This window comes from Grampus griseus, assembly GCF_964374135.1.
Source record: "Grampus griseus genome assembly, chromosome: 17".
NCBI lineage: Eukaryota > Metazoa > Chordata > Mammalia > Artiodactyla > Delphinidae > Grampus > Grampus griseus.
The window spans coordinates 28,042,795-28,066,091 of NC_139011.1; the positions used below are offsets into that span (position 1 = coordinate 28,042,795).

The 23,297-nt window shown below is 35.6% G+C and overlaps 1 protein-coding gene across 1 annotated transcript in view; it reads right to left on the bottom strand.

Moving 5' to 3' along the window:
• Positions 1-23,297, bottom strand: part of PKHD1L1 (PKHD1 like 1) — a gene marked incomplete at its 5' end in the record, with an annotated part of 152,332 nt that overhangs the window by 89,678 nt on the left and 39,357 nt on the right. The window contains 12 exons of the mRNA XM_082674767.1: positions 133-297; positions 1,611-1,721; positions 4,190-4,295; positions 4,989-5,111; positions 6,949-7,103; positions 7,619-7,766; positions 12,373-12,545; positions 13,763-13,926; positions 18,941-19,065; positions 20,069-20,218; positions 21,684-21,797; positions 22,678-22,835. Of these exons, the coding sequence (XP_082530893.1) occupies positions 133-297; positions 1,611-1,721; positions 4,190-4,295; positions 4,989-5,111; positions 6,949-7,103; positions 7,619-7,766; positions 12,373-12,545; positions 13,763-13,926; positions 18,941-19,065; positions 20,069-20,218; positions 21,684-21,797; positions 22,678-22,835 (1,692 nt within the window). The remainder of the gene's footprint in view (positions 1-132; positions 298-1,610; positions 1,722-4,189; positions 4,296-4,988; positions 5,112-6,948; positions 7,104-7,618; positions 7,767-12,372; positions 12,546-13,762; positions 13,927-18,940; positions 19,066-20,068; positions 20,219-21,683; positions 21,798-22,677; positions 22,836-23,297) is intronic.

Here is a 23,297-nt window from a genome sequence, read left to right on the forward strand (position 1 = left end):
TCTAAAAGAGGAGTCTCCTTTGTTCTATATGAGGAAGGTTTGGAGTCCTCGCCCTTCACCCTGTTCTAGAAACAGTTCAATAAATGATGGAAATGTATGCAATTTTCTTTGTTTGGAACAATTAACTATTACCCGCTAGGCTTCCAGAAGCAGGCCAGATGTGTGAGATCTGACTCTGATAAATGAAGTGTAATTCCTCCTCCTCTGTATTCTGTGCTAGTCCAACATCAGCTATGGACACAGCAACTGGGAAACGTCCAGCACTTCCATTCAGAATATGGCAGTTGATCTCATTTTCTTGTGATAAAAGAAGAAGAAAATGGTCAAGAAATGCTTTTGTTAGATAAAATTACTGAAATTTTATATTTTCAAATATAAACAGTGGCCTTCATTTTTATACTCCAAGAAATATATCTAAGGAAGACTACTCATATATTAATGGGAGGAAAACCTTTACGAACTACCTCATGTTACGAATCAGACAGGGCTAGAAAAGAGTAAGGTAAAATAATAGTGAAAGTGGAGTAAACAATTTGCTCCTGAGTACTACACTGTGGCAAAAAAGTTACTATAAGAATTTTAAATCCTAACCTATAAGATCATTTATATGAATAATTCTAAACCCTTTGGTCCAATATATTGTTTATGTCCCAAACTGAGTAAAATATTAGGTTTCAACAAGAAAACTGATAAAAACTAAGTGAAAAACATTCTTCACTTCATTTAGAACAGCATATGTGCACTTATAATACAGGTGCAATACTGACTATTAGATCTCAAGAATGCATAGAAGATGTAAATTAAAAACAACTTAGGGCTTCCCTGGTGGCGCAGTGGTTGAGAGTCCGCCTGCTGATGCAGGGGACGCGGGTTTGTGCCCCGGTCCGGGAAGATCCCACATGCCGCAGAGCGGCTGGGCCCGTGAGCCATGGCCGCTGAGCCTGTGCGTCCGGAGCCTCTGCTCCGCAACGGGAGAGGCCACAACGGTGAGAGGCCCACGTACCGCAAACAAAACAAAACAAAAAACAACTAAAATGATATGGAAGGTGAATTTGCTTATGTAATTCCAACTTATTAAAATTAATAAAAATACCTAGGATTATGAAAGAGAATTTTTAGGGAGACAAATGATTATGGTCCTCATTTTTCCATAAATAGAAAATATGATCTTTAAATTCTACATTAATACATAGAGGACTATGAAGTTTGGACTAGAAGTCCAGGAAGATGGCTATGTCCTCTTGCTATGACTAATGAGGCATTTTCAAAGCATGGGCAGAGGGGACCATGCAATATCAGAGCTGCAATTCATGTATTTTTGTGTCCCAGAGACACACTAAAGAAGGAAAGATTTCATGTAATCACTTTATGAGGAAAAAGAATAAAAATAAACTATTATGGGATAAAGACACTGTACCACAGTGAAAGAATTAGTCTGTAGTCATAACCAAAGATTAAAAAGGTAAGGTATTTATCCAGAGCAGTTTGCCAATTTCATAACCCCAAAGATACTCTATAGGAAAATCAGTATTATAACACTGCTCTTTGATTCTACTTTCTCTTAGAGAAAAACAATTAGACTGAAAAATAATGATTTTAAAAGAATCTACCATTCACAGAAAGAAGAGAGCAACCTGCTGGTCCAACTGAGACCGATACAGTTGAACTAGGAGAAAATCCCGAGCCTGATACGGTTAGAATTGTGCTTTCTTCATAGGACCCTGAAAAGGATAAATTTAAATAACAATATTAAAACGACAAAACATAGAATCTGTTGTTATGAAATCAGGTATTTCTCAGAGAGAAGTGAGCCTATCTTCTAAAAGATATAAACAATAAGCCTATAAGCAAGCAGGGAAAAAAGACATATTTATTTAGCAATGGTACTTTTTTTCAATTGAATTACTGCACAGTGCTTCATGTTTTGAATCTGTGTGTTTATAGAGATGAGTGGAAAGAATTATCTGACTAAGTATAGAATTTTGTAAGGAAAGGAAAATCATTCTTATGACAAAGAAATTAAACAGACATTTCCATATGGTAACTTAGACTAGGACAGAACCGCCATCACAGACTCCTGAGAAAAGAATAAACTGTACAATAAGTGTAGTAGACACTTTCCATTTGAAATAGGATATGGTTACTTTATCTGTGATGATACCCATCCTAAAGTGCCTCGGCTATTCCAGGTTTATACTTGCTGGCCCAGCATCCTATACTGAATGTTCTCCATTCACTCTTAAAGGTATCCAGATTTGATCGATAAATGACACGGTCACCCAACTCCCATAACATCACACACAACACAGATTATAAATGGATTTAAACAGCTAAGAATGAAAAACAAAACTTCAAAATTTTAGAAGAAACATAACCGAATACCTTAATGACGTTAATGTAGAGATGGATTTCTTAAATAAGATACAAAAAGCCATGGTTATCCATAAAGGAAAAGATATATAAATTAAAATAAATCAGTGATTTAAATGTATCCATGAACAAGATACTAAAAAAAATCATAAGTGAAATACTGGGAGAATATGTGTGCAAAGGATCAGCAAACATACAATATACAGTGCAAGTTGATAGAAAAATGACAATCTGATAAGCGGATAAAAGATGTTAACAAGCAATTTGCAGAAGAAGAAATAATCTAAATGTCCAAGAAACATACAAGAAGATATTCCTGTGCATTACTAATCAGGGAATAGACAACATTAAAGCAATGATGAGATAACTTCTTACACTCATCAGATTGACCAAAATTAGAAACTCATCATATGAAGTGTTGGCAAAGATGTGAGGAATATGGTGCTCTCATACCCACTGGAGGTACAGCCACTTTGGGGAGTAATTTGGTCACCTAATGAACTGAATACACATATACCCATTAATCCACATGTAGGTATGAACCCTAAAGAAGCTCTAGCATGTATGTTATAGTAGATTTGTACAAGAAAGCTCAATAGAGACATGTGTAAAAACAAAAAACTTGTAAATGATGTAAATGTCCATCAACAGAAGAACAAATAAATTGGTGTATCCATGAAGTATTTTAGTGATGAATTAGATATACATAAAACCATATAAATATTTCTCAAAATGAATGCTGAATGACAAAAGATGCAAATGATATTTACAATGTAATAGCTCATTTGTAAACTTAAAAAACCGGCAAAATTACCATATGTGTGTTATACACAAAAGGTATTTAAAATGGCACGGGGCTTCCCTGGTGGGGCAGTGGTTGAGAGTCCGCCTGCCGATGCAGGGGACACGGGTTCGTGCCCCAGTCTGGGAAGATCCCACATGCCATGGAGCAGCTGGGCCTGTGAGCCATGGCTGCTGAGTCTGCGCATCCGGAGCCTGTGCTCCGCAATGGGAGAGGCCACAACAGTGAGAGGCCCGCGTACCACAAAAAAAAAAAAAAAAAATCAAACAAATAAAATGGCATGGAAGAATACACACAGAATTAATTATTGTGATTGCCTCTGGGGAAGTTCGTAGGGGACTAACACTGAGCATGGTGCTTAGAGAGAACTAGAATTATAAAAAAGTCTGAAGAATATATTCTTTCAACACTAAGTTGTGTTATTTTAAAGATTTCAATGGGTTTTTTCTTTTCGTTTGATTTATAATTAGCAGGTGAATTTTCATACTAGTCAACAAGACTAAATATATGACTATAGTATCTGAGCTTACCTTTCTGACTGAAAAAAAGCCACCCCTTACAATCCTTGGTCGTGCTGTTTATTTCAATCCTTGGGAGTTCAGACATAATATAATCTGTTTTTTTTTTAAAGCAATCACATACTATGAGGGTATTTTAAAATGTGTCCCCCTAGACTGAGTTCTTGTCAATAATTTTTCTATCTCTTATTCTCAAATCTAGGACCTAATTATTTTCTTTTACTAAACAGCAGCTCTCTTTTACTGGCATTTTAGTACTATATCTCCTAGAAGTTGGTGAAACTGGAGAAGCAGAATACTAGTGAGTCCAACTTCAACAGTGATATTTTTTGCAAAGATAATTAATGATCTTTCCATAGCTTTCTGATCTGATAGATTTTTTTCACTATGTAGAACTGTCTGCTTGCCTTAGTTAGAATATAAAAAAATCATTATCAGAGTTTACATTTTTGCTAATTGTCTTCCACCCCATACTCTAAGTTTGAAAGCAAGAGATTACCTTGGGAAGGGCTTATGGCCCAGACTTGAGGAGTAGTTGTGGGATCCCATGTAAACCCACAGTCACCTGAACATTTAGCTGGGATTTCATTAACATAGACTTCAACCTTCAAATAAAGAAACACAGAGGTAACAAGAGTAGCATGCTTAAATAGACTATGCATAGGATTTAGAAAAAGTAATGGAAATTTGCTTGTTTGCTGGTTTGTTAGTTTCCAAAAATTAGTCTATTCTATTTATACTTTTCCTGTTTTGACACTTCATTGATTTATTCAGCGAATGTGTCCATTATACGTCAGGCACAGTTGTAAACGTATCAAGCACATTTAACAAAACAGATGACATCCCTGCTGTTACTGAACTTATATTCTAGTGGAGGTAGGACAGAGAGCCTTGCATAAGGCTATAAACTTACAAAAAAAAGAAAATGCACATTATGCCCTGGGGGTGATAAGTGCTATGAAGAAAAATAAAGGTTGCTCTTGGGAAAGTCACCTAAACTCCATACAATTTAATTTCCTCATCAGTAAGTGGTAACATTAATAATTACTTTACAGAGTTACTATAAAGATTAAATGAAAGAATATATTTTCAAATACTAACAGTAGAGCTTAAAATCTTTTATCATAAGGAAGATAATTTTCCCAAAAGTCACAAAATAATATCATTGAGTTGATTATCTGTTAACAAATAGTCACATGAAAAATAAAGATGTCATCTCTTCTTTTTACCAGGTCTTTAATGTGTTACAAAATAGTTATACATTTAAAATTACATCATGAGGAAACTTTCAAAAATACCTGTGGCTGTTTGCTGGGTGTACGAAGTAGGTCTCCCAGTATGCGCCATCTGAATAAGCCACCTTCCTTTATCCTTGTAACCATCACGTTAGCCTTTTCTCCAAAAATGTTGGAATCATTGATCTATTTTTAGATGAGATTATTTTACTAGAAAGGTTATAATAAATATGATCACAGTAGTTTTTCTTTTTAAGTTTAAGCATGGTTAAAAGTGAAAAGCCAAAGGATGAAAAAAATTCAAAGCCATTTAATCACATTTTTTAAAAAGAAGCCTATTCAAAAATGATCATAATCTACCCAAGAAAAAAACTGCTAACATCATTGCAGTATCATATATTGCATCAATTACAACTTGAATTAAATGACTAAAATTAACTTGAATATTTAGGATAAAATACGTCTAAGGAACATGAATTTACTTAATTTGATTTTTTCAAAATATTCTATACTCTTTCTGAATATGACCATTTTGATAAATGGTTCTTAAATAATTGAAAAATGTAGTCCTCTTTCCACCCGAGAGTCAACTTCTCCCCTTTAGCATTTTTCGCCTCTACCAAAACTACTGTTGGTTTTTCATCCACTCACGGAGTTATATTTTCTGCCAATGGTAAAAATGAAACCAAATCAGATCAATATGTATAATTTGGTCATTCCAAAATCGTGCTGCCAATATGGTAGCCCTCAGATGCATACAGGGTCTAGCAAAGAGACAGGAGTCTCCATGCTGGGCCTGTGGGAGCCAAAGTGACCAGGAGCAGAAATGATGAATAAAGCAGAGGAGACTGGTCAGGAAAGAGTGAAGGGAGTAGGTGTGCAGGCACCAGCAGAGGACCAAGAGGAGATCAGTCACTAGAGCTGTCTCAGTTGCAGAATTTTCTTATTCTAGTTTCTGGCCATATGTTTCCTTAAAATAACCCCCATATCTTTATGACATCTATACAATCTATGTATGGTACATTATATTCTATGTTTATTGTTTATATACCTTTTTTTGAGTCTCCTGTCCCCCAGCACCTCTGTTTTACCCAAATTGGTTTTATAAGTAGAGTTCTGTATTTATTTCCACCGTTTGTATCATTTTAACAACCATTTTTCTATTGATGGGAATTTCGGTTTCTAGGTTTTTTTTTTTTTTTTTTTTTTTTTTTTTTAGGTTTTTTTACTATTACAAATAATGCTGCAGTGACTAACTTTGTGCCTATTTCATTTCATATTTGTATTATTATTTCAGTAGAAGAGAGTAACACAGCTGAGACTGCTGAATCATAAGGTATCTATATTCAGATACAATTAAATTATCCTTCCAAAAGCTCGTACTAACTTACTGTCTCACCAAGAGTGCATGAGGATGAGAGTGCATCTCACACTCTCATCATCACTACAAAGCATCGTATTTTTGATGTTTGATATCTGAGCCCCCAGTCTCTTCTAGACCCTTCTCTGTCACATATTCTGAGCCTGACTTCCCTCCCTGCCCCCAACCACACTCGAAGCAAAAGTAATTAGATGAGCTCTTAAGGTGTGGCTCTGTTATGAACTTGAAAAGGTCATCTTTGAAACCAGAAAAGTATCCAAGGTCCTAGAACACAGCTCTAGTGCACAGTGGTAGAATTAAATGACAGCGACGCTGGTTATGCTTGGCCCCTCTTACATATACCCAGATTTAGTTCTGAGACTGCCCCTGCCTGTGCCCCTCCTGCCCCTGTCAAAGGTCTTCTAACCGGCATATTCTCCCATAAGGGATCAGGAATAAAGCACCAACAGCTACTCTCCATGAAAGAGAATGCCTGGTCAACTTAATTTACAACAATCTTCTTCTGTTTCCTTTTATTACTGTTTAGGCTATAGCTTGCAGTTTTAAAATACACACAGTCTCCATTTCTTTTTGGAATGAGGCAGGGTGCAAATAAGCAATGAACACATAGAAGAAAACAGAAACCAGGCAAAGTAAGGGAACCTGCAGCAGATTCTGCCTTCCACATGTGCTTCTCCACTTGACGTGCCATGAGTATCCAGCACAGCTTCCCTCTCGTGTAACTGAGACTTGTCCCACTTCTTCTAGACTCTGGAGAGCAAACTGCAAATCTGCAGCTGACGCAGCAGCGGGAATACCTGCACTCGCAGAAGGATGGCAAACAGCGGGAGTCAAAAATTCACAAACCTATGGCCGCCCTTAACATACATGAAATGTGTTTTATCACTTGTAAACCAACTGTCCTCCTCCAAATACAGAAAAAATGAAATCTGCATATTACTTAGGCAACACATTTATGTATTTCTGAGAAATAAAAATTACATGAGTAACGTACCTCAGACATTGAGCCTTGGCTCAAATACTTAAAAAAAAAAAATCAGTTAACTTTATAGATAACCAGTAAGCTATGGATGTAAAAGAGAAACAAACTTTTGGGAATTTAACCTGGTATATCTGGTGAGGTGATGAAGAAAATGTGAAAATGTCATTTTTCTGAACAATTTAGTTTTACATTACTGACATAATCTCAGCTCTATAAATTACATAGAGAAATAATATTAAAAAGAAATACACCAAAATGTTTATGATGGTTGTCTAGATCAGTACAGTCCCACTGATACATAGACCAAAGTTATGAACTTTTTTCATATACCTTTGAGAATATGTCCGTAAGCGTGAATGTCAAAGCTGCCACTCAGAGGTGGAGATGCTGCTTGAACTCTCTGAATACGAATCTTTGATTCCCCCGGCCAATTATTTCCTCTGTAAACAGACTCATTCTCTGTCTCGTTTGTGATTGTCTAGTTTCCAAAATAAATATTGATAAAATGATTAAACATAACAATGGCTAACCAGATTTCTATTTCACCGGCATACAATCCTGTGACATGACATAAATGAGCCTCAGGTATTCAGGACTCCTCAGAACGTTAAGGAGAGTCACATAAATCAACACAGGCTATACCTATATAGCTGCGATAATGAGGCCCAAGTCAACTCAGTCATCTGTGCAGCAGTCAGCTGGAACCACAGTAATACCTCATTAATTCAGAGTGCACCTACCATCGCTCAAGGAACAAATATTTATTGAGCAGGCATTCTGTTCAAGGTACAATGCTAATCACAATGGGAAGGCAAAGAAACATGAGATACGGTCTTGGCTATCAAAAAATTAAACACCTTTTTGGAGAAATAACATATGGAAGCTTGAAAACCTAACTAACAATAAAAGGAAGTATATGATCAATACAGTGACTGATCCAGACTCAGGAAATACCTGTCTAATGTTGAGTGTCAGTCAACTGACAGAAGAAACATGTGCAATAAAAATTCATAGATTGTAACTCTAAGAGTGAAGATGATATTCTCCTGCTTCTGATCCCTGCTAATTTTGTGGAATTTAAAATTATAAGCTCTGGGGGACTTCCCTGCTGGTTTGGCAGTTAAGACTCTGCGCTCTCAATGCAGGGGGCCTGGGTTCGATCCCTAGTCAGGAGACTAGATACCACATGCCCAATGAAAGATCCTGCACATGGCAACGAAGATCCCATGTGCAGCAACTAAGACCGGGTGCAGCAAATAAGTAAATATTTTTAAAAAATAAATAAAATAAAATTATAAGCTCTATTGCCCACATAAAGGAGTGAACGTAAGTGCCAAAAGACATATGCAAGAATGTTCAGAGCAGCTTTATTTATAATAACCCCAAACTGGAAATAGTGCAAAAGCCCATCAATAGAAAGGATAAATGGTTGTATATTAATACCATGGAATATTGTATAGCAATGAAAAAGAACGAACTATAGCTAGCTATACGCAACAGCATGAATCTCACCTTATCAAATAAAAGAAGATGCAAAAGAGTACACACTGTATTATTCATTAATATGAAGAGTAAAAACAGGGACTTCCCTGGTGGTCCAGTGATAAAGAATCCACCTTCCAATGCAGGGGATGTGGGTTCCATCCCAGTCGGGGAACTAGGATCCCACATGACACAGGGCAACTAAGCCCACACGCCACAACTATTGAGCTCATGTGCTTCAAAGAGAAAGCCCACGAGCCACAAACTACAGAGTTCACGTGCCCTGGAGCCCTTGCGCCACAACTAGAGAGAAATCTGCACACCGAAACCAGAGAGAAGCCTGAGTGCCACAATGAAGAGAGTTCATGCTGTAACCAAAGATCCTACTTGCCTCAACAAAGATCTGGCGTGCTGCAACTAAGACCCAATGCAGCCAAAAATATAAGGGAAATAAATAAATAAATGAATATTTTACTATTTAATAAATGTTTTTTAAAAAAGTAAAAACAAGCAAAACTAATTAATGGTAGTAGAAGTCAAAATAGTGGTTATCTAAGGGTGCGGGGTAAGTAATCTCATGACAAAGAAAAGGCATAAAGAAAGCTTTTGGGGGGGGGTCTAGTGATTTTCTTTATCTTGATCTGGGTAGTGATTACATGAGTGCATTTACTTTGTAAAAATTCATGGACTTCAGCAAGATTGCAGGATACAAGATCAATACACAAAAACCAATCACATTTTTATGTATAAATAACAAGCATGCAGAAACTGAAATTAATACAAGACCCATTACAATGGCTTCAAAGAAAATGAAATACTTACATACAAATCTAACAAAATGTACTGAATCTGACCTGAAATTGCAAAATGCAAGATGTAATCAAAGAAGACCAAAATACGTTGGACAAGAAAAAAGCAAAGAAGACCTAAATAAATGGAGAGACATACTGTGTTCATAGACTGGAAGACTCAACATGGTAAAGGTGTCAATTCTCTCTATAGGTTTATATGCAATTCTTATCAAATTGCCAGCAAGATTTCTGTAGACATAAACAAGCCTATTTCAAAATTTACATGGAAAGACACAGGACCTAGAATAGCTAAAACAATTTTTCAAAAGAAGAGTAAAGTGAGAAGAATCACTCTTCCCAATGTTAAGGCTCACTACATAGCTACAGTGATCAGAAGGGTGTGGTATCGGTGGAAGGATGGACACATAGAGCAATGGGACAGAATAGAGAATCCAGAAATATATCCACACAAATATGCCCAACTGACTTTTGATAAAGGTACAAAGGTAATTCAACAGAGGAAGGATAGCTTTTTCAATAAATGGTGCCCGAGCAACTGGAGGGATAGGCAAACAAATGAACCTGGACCTAAAACTTCACATCTTATACAAAAGTTAACTCAGAATGGATCACGGCCTTAAATGTAAAATGTGTAACTATAAAACTTTCAGGACAAAAATAGAAAAATATTCAGGATTTAGGGATAAGAGTAGAGTTCTTTGACTTGAAACCAAAAGCACCATTCATAAAAGGAAAAACTTGATAAACTGGATCTCATTAAGAGTGTTGTTCTATGAAAGACCTTATGAAGATGATGAAAAGGCAAGGTACAGACTGGGAGAAAATATATGCAAACCACATACCTGACAAAGGACTTATATCTAGGATATATAAAGACCTTTAAAAACTCAATAACAGGAAAACAGTCCAATTAGAAAATGCGCAAAAGGCACGAACAGATATCACAGAAGAGGATATATGGGTGTTCAACATTATTAGCCATTAGGAAATGCAAATTAACACCAAAATCAGCTAACAGTATATACCCCATCAGAATGGCTAGAATAAAAAATAGTGATAATGCCAAATGCTGGCGAATTTGTGCAGACACTGGGTCACTCATACATTGCTGGTGGGCATGTAAAATGGTGCAGCCACTTTGGTAACAGAGTACGATAGTTTCTTACAAAACTGTACATGTGCTTACCATATGAACCCATAATTACACTGATGGGCAATTAACCCAGAAAATGAAAACTACATCACATGGAAACCTACAGATGAATGTTCATAGCAGCTTTATTCATAACACCCAAAACCTGGAAACAACTCAGATGTCCTTCAAGGGGTAAGTGGTTAATCGACTATGGTGCATCCATCCCATTAAATGTTACTCAGTAACAAAAATGAACAAACTATTGATACATACAACTTGGAGGGGTCTCAAGGGAATTATGCTGAGTGAAAAAAGCCAATCTCAAAAGGCTAAACACTAGTATGATTATATAAAGTCTGATTCCTTTTCCACAACATTGTTAAATGCCAAAATTATAGACATTAGTGGTTGCCAGACATAGGACTGTGCTGAAGGGAGGGAGGTGGGTGTGGCTACATAAAAGGGCATCATGAGGGATCCTTGTGATGGAACTGTTCTGTGGTGGTCAGCTGAATCTACACACGCAATAAAAATTGTACAGAACTACACATACACAGGCACACACAAATGAAAGCATGTAGAACCGGTAACATCTGAATAAGTTTGGTAAATTGTATCAATGTCAATTTTCTGGCTGTGCTATTATGCTATAGTTATAAATGTTACCATCGGGGGATAATGGGTGAAGGGTATGGGAATATTTATGTATTATTTCTTACAACTGCACATAAATCTACAATTATCTCAAAGTTACAGTTTTTAAAACAATTCATTAATCTGGACATTTAACATATGTGCACATACGTTATTACATTTTGTTATTACATTTTGTTAGAGAGCTAAGAGACTGAAAAACATTTACAAGATATTTATCTTGAATATACTAAGACTAAAACATTGGGCCTGGATAGGGTAAAAGCAATTTTCGTGTAACACTTATAGTTTTTCAGTCTTTTTACTCATAAAACTGTTAACACAAAGTTCTCTGTGAGACTCAAATTATAATATTTAATTATTATTTAACCTTTAGTCTTGAACTTACTATACTTGGTTTTGGTTTGCTGTAGGAAATTATATTAACTAATTGTATATTTTTGTAAAAAATTAAATGTAAGAATACTCCTCATAATTGTAACATTTAATACAGATCTTATACCCAAACAGTACAAAATACTGTCCAGATCCTTTTGGAATTATGGAAAACCATCTCTTTCCCTTTGTATCAATTTTGATACAAATAAAAAATAAATGGTGTTTATAACAGAAACAATTTTAAAACATATGCAGAATCTCAAATTTTCTTTCAATAATCTCTGTTCAAAGATCTTTATTGGGAGAGCCCACAAATTTTTCTTTTACCTCAACAGAGAAAACTCTACTTAAATCTGACTAGCTGATTCTTAAGGCTATTTCCTCCTGCTTTTTTCCCCATCAATATATTTCGTTAAAAAATTTTTAATGTTTAAAGTGAATTTTCACGCTCAAGTTCAACAAGCCTCTAAATCTTCATTTTATCCTTAGAATAACTGTCTTGTTCTATTAAAAGATGTCTAATCTGTGTGTCAGTTCTTCATAAAAAAAATGTTTTAAGTTTACTAGGTAAAGGCTAATGTTTCGTAAGTTGAAAATAGCTACTCATAAAATTCTAAGCTTACCTGCCCAAAGCTCACAGCCATCATGGGTATATTATAACTGCAATTACATGATGTCATGGTGACAGAATATTGGTTGGTCATAGTTGATCCATTAATTTTGGTCTGATTCACCTGAAAGTGCTTTAAAAATATTCCTTTATTTGCTAATGCTGGAAGTCTTCTCTTTGGCATTTCTAAAGAACATAAATAAACAAAGTAAATGGGAGATAAAATTGCATAGCTTGTGCTGCTAAAAAGAAAAGCATCAAATAATATCCATGTGTCATGGAATAAGCTGTTTAAAATCAAATTTTAGAAAGAAGATCTTAAGGAAAGTAGTTTGTGAAGCTTGGCAAACCTTCACTTCTAGAATACAAAGCTTTAAAGTCTTTAGATATATGAGCCTTATTGGGCAAAACGAAATACTGAAAAGCCACCAAGCTCTGGGTTCTATGCAGCCTTCTGTGGGCCAGTTAGTTTTGCTCTGTTGTAGGTCCCTGAACGTGGTGCTCACTAGGATGTGTGTTCCATGAGGGCAGGACCAGGACTGCCTGGTCCTCTGCTCTTTCTTTGGTACTAGACACATTGCCTGCCACATGGTAGGTGCGAAATGAATGTTGCTGAAGGAACTAAAACCTTTATCTCAGCACAGATCAGCTGTCTTATGTGCTCCACCAATCACAACATAGGTCTGGTGATAGTGGATTCAAAAAGAGTGACTCAAAGTACAGTAACATTTAGTTTTTAGCCAGTTGAACCATGACCTTGCACTTGAAAACTGTTCCAAAGGAAAGGATTCCAAAACTCCTCTGAAATATGGTAACAGTCACTTATTAAGGTGACTGTTTGGAGTTAGGCTGATTTTTAAAAAGACTGCAGTTTAATTTTTATTATTTTATTAGCATACCTCACATATATGAGTCTATCAACATAACTAGAAAAAATACTAAAACTCTGAGAAATAAAGTTTTCATTTACAGTTTTACTAATTATCATGATAAAGTCCACGGAAAGTTTCAGCTCATTCTTACTAGACAGACGTCAATGTCAACAGCTGCCTTTCAGGAACAGATCTCTATCTTGGTAGTTGATTTCTCAAAAATCAAACAAGGCAAAATTAGAATGTTTGCCACAGTTTACCTGTAAACAGAATCCAGGACTATAAAACTAATTCCTGCTTTAATGACAAAGTTTACATTAAGGACGCATTTATCTTTAGAATAATCACCTGGTCCTATTCATTAAAAAAAATATGATTTAAACCATAGTATTATTGAGATGAAAGAATAACAATATTTAGAGATTAATGTTTCTATCTAACCTACAGAATATAAATAACGTCCACAATAAGATTTTAGTACAAAGTAGGTTTAGAAGGTTTAGGTTTTAGATATGAAATGATACAATATACCATCCAATGCTGCAATTGTAGATGTCTGTCCAATGTATACAATATCCACATAGAAAGACTGTGATTCTGATGCTTTCTGCAAACTAATCCTCTGAAGAGAAAAACTGGTCCCAGTGTATTTGGTTTGTATGAGATCCAGAAGGTCTATACAAGTGTAGGTCCAGCTGAAATATGGTTGTTTAATTAGGTGTATAGATCAGTTATAATGTTCAATGTAAACAAATACATTATAAAAAGCATTAAAATCTTGAACAGTAAAAGTTTTTCTTTTCCCACAAGAAGACCATAAGCAAGCTTTATTAGCACAAAAAAACAGCCACAAGGGACAGCAAGCAGAAACTTTACATTGGCAGTGAAAGATTTAATGTTGTATTCAAAAGATAGGTTTTCTTTTATTTGTAACCTTGGCAGTAGACATAGGCATGTAAAATAACATTCTGTAGTGACAGGTAAGTAAGCTAAGGAGCATGCACCTTGGTGGAAAGCATACAGAAACAAGACACAAGAATGAAGCAAACCATTTTAGTGGTGCCAGGGACAGAGCAGCAATTTCAATCCAATACTAAGAAGCAAAACTGGAGCTTGATAATACTTCTGGAAGAGCTCAGTGGAGTTGCATTGTCCCCTATAACTAAGGGACAAAAGGTGCTAAGTTATTTATAGATTCAAATGGTTGCAGAGTGCCTTTTAAACGTATAATTTAGATTCAGAGTTTCCATTAAATATTAACTGCATTGGAATCTCATAAATTACATAAGCAATTTGGTTACAGGAGTTTGCAATAAAGAGATAAATACTGCCATTCAAAAAACTAAATACAGTTCAACAATAATCTTTGCGTCAGCTACCACTGTACTGATTAACTGACTAGTTTGGGAACCTTCTATTCTCATTTTGAAACTTCATGGTTTACAAACTCATCATGGGATCCACCTCTAGTGCATCAAAGCTTAGACTGACAGCATTTTAGAAAATTATACGCATAACTACAGTAAGTTAAAGTGCTCCTTAAATTAAAAAAAGTATTTTGGGCCTCTAAGTACACTTCTACTACTAATTATGATTCCGAAGTTCTAAAAACTACTTAGAAAAAATGGTACACTGAGCAGGACCCTTTATATAAGAGAAATGGAGACTACAAATGATATCAAAACTTAAACAGCACATGGTGCTTTTGTGGCTAGATAATTCCATTTTCCAAAGGAAAACCAGATTTTACTTCTGGGATTTTGAAGCTTGATTTACAACTACAAACATCACTGGTTCTGGAGGGTTATAGAACAATGCTTTTTGACACTAACAATGTACTGAAAATAAACTAATGCTAACACACCTAGTTGATCTAAGTAGACTGTCTGACCTACATAAAAGCAGGTCTAGAAATACCAGCTAGGAGAGTTTACGTTGCCTTGATTGGTAATAGTTTTTAATCAGAGAATCAACCTCTTTTAAAACTCATGATATTCTTGTTGAAAGATCTTGTAGCATTTAGGGTAAAGGAAGCCCATTAGCTCCATCAAATGTAGGGCATCTTCAAATTACGGCACAGCAGAAAAACTGCAGGCTAAAGGAAGGACCTACTTAGTGATATGGTTAAGTGATGGTTTGACTAACATGGAAGAATTGAGATCTGTAAAATCTTCCAAAATCCTGTTGCAATAGAAGAGTGAAATGCATACAGGTGGTGGTGATCAAAATTAAAATTGTGATTCCATTGTTCAATTTGGGCACGTAGGGATGTCCCTTCAAGAAGGACTTTCACTTCATAATGATCCATCATGGGATTACCCGATTTGAATCAAACTGGGTATGAGGCAGTGGGATACGTTCATGCTGTGCATAGACTTTCCATGCTCCTTGCCTATTAACATGGAGAGGACTGTCTTAACCCCTGGCATTGTTTCTTCCTATGTGATGGCCAACAGAGAGTAGTTGTGGCCTCTTCTGAGTCAACAATTACCCTAGGGAATTGCAGAATTGTTCCCACTCACTTCATTCATTCCAGGAGCTAACTTCGATCCCATTTTATATATTGGATTAAACTGTGCAATAGCTTCAAAAGATCTATTTATGCATGGGGAGGGGGAATCAGCACTTTCTTCAATACTCCTCTGTCTCTTTCTGTCTCTGTCTCTGCTTCTCTTTCTGCCTATCTTCCTCTTCATCTTCTGTGGAAAACAAAGATGGATCAAATGTATAAAACATGCCAAAAGTGCAAACACAGGAGCCATACACTGTTTAATCAGATGCCACTGGAGGGTGAAATCTGAACTGCCAGGAAAAGGACATTTTTTAAAGCATTAATTCAGGAAGATTACTTTTCTTTCATTGGCGGTGGGTGGGGAATCGGTTTTGACTTCTTAAGTTTTTGTTAGAAAACAAAACCCAAGAGTGTCCTGCAACTTTCTCAGAGAGCAGCTTCTTATAGTTCGTGCCAACACTGTCCACTTCATACACAGAGCTCACTCAGCTCTCTGTCCTTTGAAGTCCATTCCAAGTTTACCAAACTTCAGTATCTGATGAACTTTCTGTCTCTGTATGTAAAAAAATTTTCTTTCTTTACATCCTATGGAAGCATGTTTAGATCTTATTCGTGGGGTAAAACACAAATAAGTATCTTTTAATGCTTATTCCAACAATCTAAGGAATATTCAGTGGGAGAATTTTAATGTGTCCTGAAAAATTCTTGGAAAGACTCTTCTTAAATATATTCTCTTTGACAAACATCTCTTGGGTATCTACATTTTAACTATGGCTACCTACCTCATGGTTAGAGATTCTACACCTATATTTAAAATCGGTTCCCAGTTGCCCTCACTTTATCAACTGATCAGAAAATCTGAAGGGCATTAGGGCCACATGTTCAGGGTATGATGCCAGAGGGGTATGCATCAAATACAATATTTTATTTTGAAAGCTGAAGACTATAACTTCCCTTCTTCCCTTAACAAGAGGTCATTCCACTTCTTCAGGGAGAAAGCCATAAGCACTGGCAAAACTTCTTTTAAAATTTCAGGTTAAAAAGCTGGGTTGGGGGCACAGGAGGGGGATGTATCTAAGGATATCCACGTCCAGGTCCCACAGTTCCAACAGGCTCTGTGTGCTCCCACCCACCTGTCTGTTCCATCGCCTGTCACTGCTTCTGTCACTGACCCAGTGGGCATATCTTGTTTTCTCCTGATGGAATTCAGGGACCTAGCTCCGAGGGAGCATCTACAGGCCCCAACTCTGGTTGTCTCCCCACTTTACCCCTTTCCCCCAACTCATGAGGGATCCATCTGAAAAGTTTTTTAAACCTTTAACAAATAAGATTCCCCTTATAGTCCAACATATTTCTATGAGTTTGGGAGTATACACATTTCTAAAGGTATGGAATGAAAGCTGGTCCCTGCATTTTGAAAATAGTGGTGGGATGATCAAGAAAGCAGGAAGCTTGAAATTGCGGAGTTGGAAGTAGTTTCTCCATCCAGAAGCAAACTCCCCCATCAACACCACCTTTTCAGGAATTCCCTGGTGGTCTAGTGGTTAGGACTTGTACTTCCACTGCAGAGAGCACGGGTTCGATCCCTGGTTGGGGAACTAAGATCCCACAAGCCGTGCAGTGCAGCCAGAAAAGAAAAAAACTGCCTTTTCTTTCCATCTAGTTATTCTAATCTCCCTCATCATCTTACCTGTTATTTCTTGTCTTTGTTTTGTTTTGTTTATGGGTATCATTTGGTTCTATTTCTAACTTTGGATCATTTTCTCTTCCCTTCTGTCTGAACAGTTAAGCCGAGGCACTGACTCTGCCTCACACTTGCTCCATACACAGCAGTTCTGAATGTTCATAATCCCACTCCTATGATGAGAATAGAAAAGTCCTCTCTCTATATTACAGAATGGCAGCAACTTAAATGATATGTATTAAAGTACAATGAAAACTATATAGATTGATACAGGATACAGAAGATTTTTTATGTAGCTATGACAGAAAAAAAACACAAAAGAAACGTATTAGAAATATTTTTGAAGACATGGAAATCATACCATGGGTGTTTTATGACATAAACTTTACATGAAAAAAAACCTTCTAAAATTGTGGAGAGGAAATGTTCTATATCTTTACTGGGGTAATGATTACATAACTGTATACATCTGTCATGCTTACTGAATTATGCACTTAGAGTAAATTATGACATTATGTAAATTACACTTCAATAAGCATGACTTTAAAATTTATGAGGAATACTTTTTTTCTTTTTTTTTTTCTTTGCGGTACACGGGCCTCTCACTGTTGTGGCCTCTCCTGTTGTGGAGCACAGGCTCCGGACGTGCAGGCTCAGCGGCCATGGCTCACGGGCCTAGCCACTCCGTGGTATGTGGGATCTTCCCGGATCAGGGCACAAATCCGTGTCCCCTGCATCGGCAGGCGGACCCTCAACCACTGCGCCACCAGGGAAGCCCGAGGAATACTTTTTAAAATAGAAAAGTTGTATGTATGTGTATGTGTCGTCATTGTTTTATTGTATGTAAAATTTTTGTGTGTATTGTACATGAAAATTCAAAGTCAAGATTGACAAATTTCAGAAGATATAATAATTAATGAAAACCAAAAATCATTTTGCAGAACTAAATTGTGCTTGAGGTTATGACAATCACAGTCATTAAACAGCTTTCTCTAGACTCATTTAGTTTCTCGCATTATATTTCTCTATCTGCATTTTTATGTGTCTAACTTTTGGCAACCAAACCAAGTATTTAAGAATATCTTTTCTCCCTTAACTTTGGTATGTTCATCAAAATATTTTATTTTCTCCATTTACACATTCATTTTGTTTTTCAGTGATCAAAGTCTAATGATAATCTGGCGCTAAGGCAGTTTCTTTCTACCTTCCTTCAGTATCTAGAAACATTATTAGATTTAATAATATATAATTTAAATTCTAAGGTTTACCACTGTTTTGTCTTTTAAATGGTCATGGGTGATGATGACACTAGACCAATTTTTATTTCCATAATCTATAGATTTATTTTTGGCACAAATGTCTCTGTTAGGAAGCTTATGTAGAAGGCAGAAAAAATTGCAGTTAGATCCATGGTGCACATGATTTCTCAAAAACAAACAAACAAACAAACAGATTTTACCTTCATAGTTTACATACTATAATTTAAAAATTTCAAATTCATAGTGTAACTTACTTGTTTCCATATGCAAAGTTATATGTAAATTGTGTATCAGTGCTTCTAGTAATCTTGCTTGTGTCTTGGTATTGAAATTTTAGACCAATATAATTTGCCAAGAATCCTTTGTATGCTAAACATAACTACACAGAAAATATTAAAAAAAAATCAGTAACAATATTTTACCATTAAATTGTTTTGTAGCAATTCAAATGAATTCAATCCAATCCAATAAATATCTATTGAGCATTTTTTATACAAAATGTATCAGAACACAGAGGAAGGAATGATTAATTTCAGACAATAAGATGCAGAATTGGGGAAGATTTTATAGAAGAGGAAGGAGTTGATGTGACCTCACAATTAATGATTAATTCTTTTATTGTTTTCTTAGATATGATTTCCTTAAAAAAATGGAAATAATTCACTCCCTCTAGTCATGGAGCTATATAAGGATTCAGGCCAGTTCTAACTAAACTCTTCAATGAATTTAAAACTCCATTACACACAGAGAAGACAGAGAAACATTCAGGTAGATTAACTAGGATGTGAATGCAGCTGAACATTTAGAGATGTCACCATACAATAGTTATTAAATACTAATTTTAATGGTCTACAACTCCTTAAAAATGCCAGATGTATTTAGAACTTAGAACTTTAGAACATGTGTTACAAGTTGAGAATTTTAAAACAAGAGAAAGGGTAAATCTATGACTGCTAGTCTTAGATACCTATCCTAAAACTGCCGTCTCCTCTGCTCGTGATCCTCCTTTACTTTTCCATGACTGGATACCCAAGATCACTTTATGACGGCTATCTATTTTTGTTTCTTCTTAATTAATGAAGGAATAATGAGATTATATATTTTAAATTGTTTTAGTATCTACATTTGTGTGCAAATAATGCTTTTTTTCTGAAATTATAAGATAAAGCAGAATACATGTGCACGGTACTACGTATTCTTAAAATTTCGTTTTTTGAGTATCAACAGACAAGGAAATCACAAGCACAGAATTGAAGCATGGTGCCTGTCCAACGTGATGTGACTTCACATGACAAGCAATTTTCCTTCTCTTAAAACTTCATGAAATTTTATTACCAAGGTATTTTACAAATTTAATTAGCATATAATTTTGTTGAGCTTACCTGATTATAAGGAAATAATAAAATGTTTCCATATGGTAGTCTGTTTGGTTTAACATCTGCTGAGTCAAAAAGAACAGCTGGGTTTTTCAGGGAATAACGACCACAGTAAGCATCAGTTTCAGCTGTCTTTTGCCCTCTATTAATATGCTCCTACAGAAACAATAATATTTCAAATGAAAACATGATTTATTGCCCTGCTTTACTCCCCAACATCTTCACCTAAGTCATTCAAGTTTCAACTCAGATCCCACTGCTTCCCAAACTGCTTTAACTTGAAATGTTTTCTCTCTTCTTTGAAAGTCTAAGGCTCTCATCTTATAACAGTCATTTAGATACATACTCATATAATCCCTCGTACCTGTATTTGACTATTTCCCAAGTCCTCTCTTTCCCCTTATATTATGAACTCCTTAAGGATATTTATTCACTCCTTCCACAAATGATTTTTTGTGTTCATTCCATGCCACATTTTTACTTCTTTGTTCATTTGCTTGTTTTTTGTTTAATCTTCAGGGTTCCAGTAGTGAAGAACCCTATCCCTACACACAGGAGCCTACCAGTTTGGGACAAAGGAACCAAGGATTATAAAACCAAGGCTGAAAGGAGACATCTAACTCACATAAAAGAATCAAAACAGATGACTCGCAGAAGTAACAAATGAATTGCCTTGAAGAATAAACAGGAGTAATTTAATAGGAAAAGGGAGCCAAGGGGCATCAGAGAGAGCGTAAAATATGTGCAAAGAAGTGGGGACGTGAGAGAGTGGTGCTGGGAAACTCAAAGAGTCAAGGTAAAGTGTAGCCAAGAATGTGTGTTGTGATGATGATGATGATGGGAGATGAAGTACAAAAGGAGTATAATGTAAACTACTTGTTCAGTTGTCTTGGCTGCAAGTACTACATTCAGGATAGGAGAACCCAAATACATGTATACTTATTGAAACAGGTTGAAAACGTAACCCATTAAATGATTTTCCCTTTTCTTCAATAATAAATCTGTCTGCATAAAGCATGACATGATATATATTTTTAAGGACTCATTTCTGGGGTATTGATCTGAATTGAATAACTAGCCTATATATTTCTTATTCCTATGGTATTCATTTGGAAATGGTGAATATCTGGCTTCCTCAAGCCTTCAAAATAAGAATTAGGAAGTTAAGTATATTTTAAATTTATTGTACATCAAAGAAAAATCTTTGTATTTCATCAAGAAGTAAATAATGACTAGGCATTGTACTAACTGACCAGAAGCAAGGGAAGCAATTTACTGTATAACGCTCTACTACAAATGGTATTCTCTGAAGCCAATGAGGAAAAAGAATATACTCTGCATCTAAATGAAGAAAACAAACAAAAAAAACTACAGATCTCACATTTACCCACCTTGCCTACTTTCTCTTGATTAAGAAAATTCAGGTGTGCTTTTACAAATGAATCATTTTATAATGCAGGAGGATGCTAGAGCAGACCTTACCAATAAATGTATGACAAAATTATACTTGAAACTTGACTTTAAATGTTAAAGGAATTAATGCTAATTCAAAAAATGACAAAATTCCAAACATTTATATGATTTATCTGGTCCATTTCACAGTTCATTAAATATTCCATACCAGGTTAAAATCAGTTTCATAACCTCTGAAGTATTTCACAACAAATCCTTCTTCAAAATTTGCAATTTGTGGTGGACACTTAGCGCTAACCATTTCTTCCACTGCTGCCTGAAACTAAATTAACAATATGAGCTTTAGTAACTTCTTTATGAAGAGTTAGAACATTACTAATTTAACTACTAATTCTACTAATTAAAAAAATAATTTCATTATTCCCATGTTAGCCATAATTATGAGGTCATTTCCTAAATAATTTCAAGTTAATATGTGATAATTTCAGTATCCAATGACTGTTTCAAGACTTTTATTTTAGAATGATAATAGTTATATCCAACTGGCTGATCTTAGCTTATTTAGTTATTACATAAGGGAGGCATATTGGTTTAGTAGCTTTTTAAAGACAGCAATGAGGCAAACCTAAATGAATTAGCACCTAATTAAACAGATTCCAAATGAATAGTTTTCCCAATTAATGCAAAATTAACTGGAAAAAATATATACTCCAATGCATTGTTTCTCAAAAGAAGAGATACATATACTGTAATCTCTTACTATTATTTAAGAAATAATAACTCTGGATTATATAGGAACTGGCACACATTCATGAGGTCTATAATTTCCATACCATATTTCTCTGATAAAGCACAGATATTTAGAATTAAGGACTTGAAACAGTGCACAATCTTCAGTCATCAAACAAATATTAACTCAAACTCATTGTACAGGTAGTTGTTGAAATGCAGTAATTCACAAGCAAACATTCCTCATGAGCAGCTGCCCCATATGCAGATACCTGGATCCTGTTGGCACAGATCCAAGAACTCCCCTCTCACTCCCTCTGTCATTGTGATATTTCCTCCCTTCTCCACTCACTATGAGTTGGCTCCAACCCACCATGACAAGGAGGAGATGTATTACTACTCCTTAAAATGTGTTTTTATAGAAGGCTGATGCTTAAGTGGCTTTCTGTTTAAAAAACTAACACAGAGCATACTTCAGCTTCTGATGACTGCGGCATAAGAGGCCTAGAAGTGATCCCATCCCAATTCAGTGTGAATGTGTCCAAACTGGGTTTTCCTTTGGTTTGTTCTGTAATAGCCAGTGTGACATTGTTCCCTTCAAATACTTCATAACTGAGCAGATCGAAGTCTCCTGCAATGAAGTACCAAACAGAATTTGAAGAAGTTAATTAATTAAATACCGATATACCCATAATAGAAACTCAGAGGTAACAAAACTAGTTTTATTTAGAATTGTATTATCACAAGAAAAAAGATAAATGGAGAAGATGCAGATCCTTGAATCTGATATTTAGCCATAGTAGAAACAGCAAAACAGCAGATAAAGCGCTATATATTTAAGGTTCTGTTTTTGTAGTGTAAAAAGTTTTGTAAGATAAACAAAAGTTGGCATTGGGATCATGAGGTAAAAATCAATGGGCAATAAAATATTCCAAAAATTATTTAAGTTTTCTTCCGGTACCATCATCTTAGTATAAAGGGCTAGCCTGGGAAATCGCTATTTTCTTTAGTTACAAATGGAGTACAAAGATGAATTCCAGGAAGTAGCCCCATGCCTGCGAACCTTGTTTATACAATCTCACTGAAAGAAATA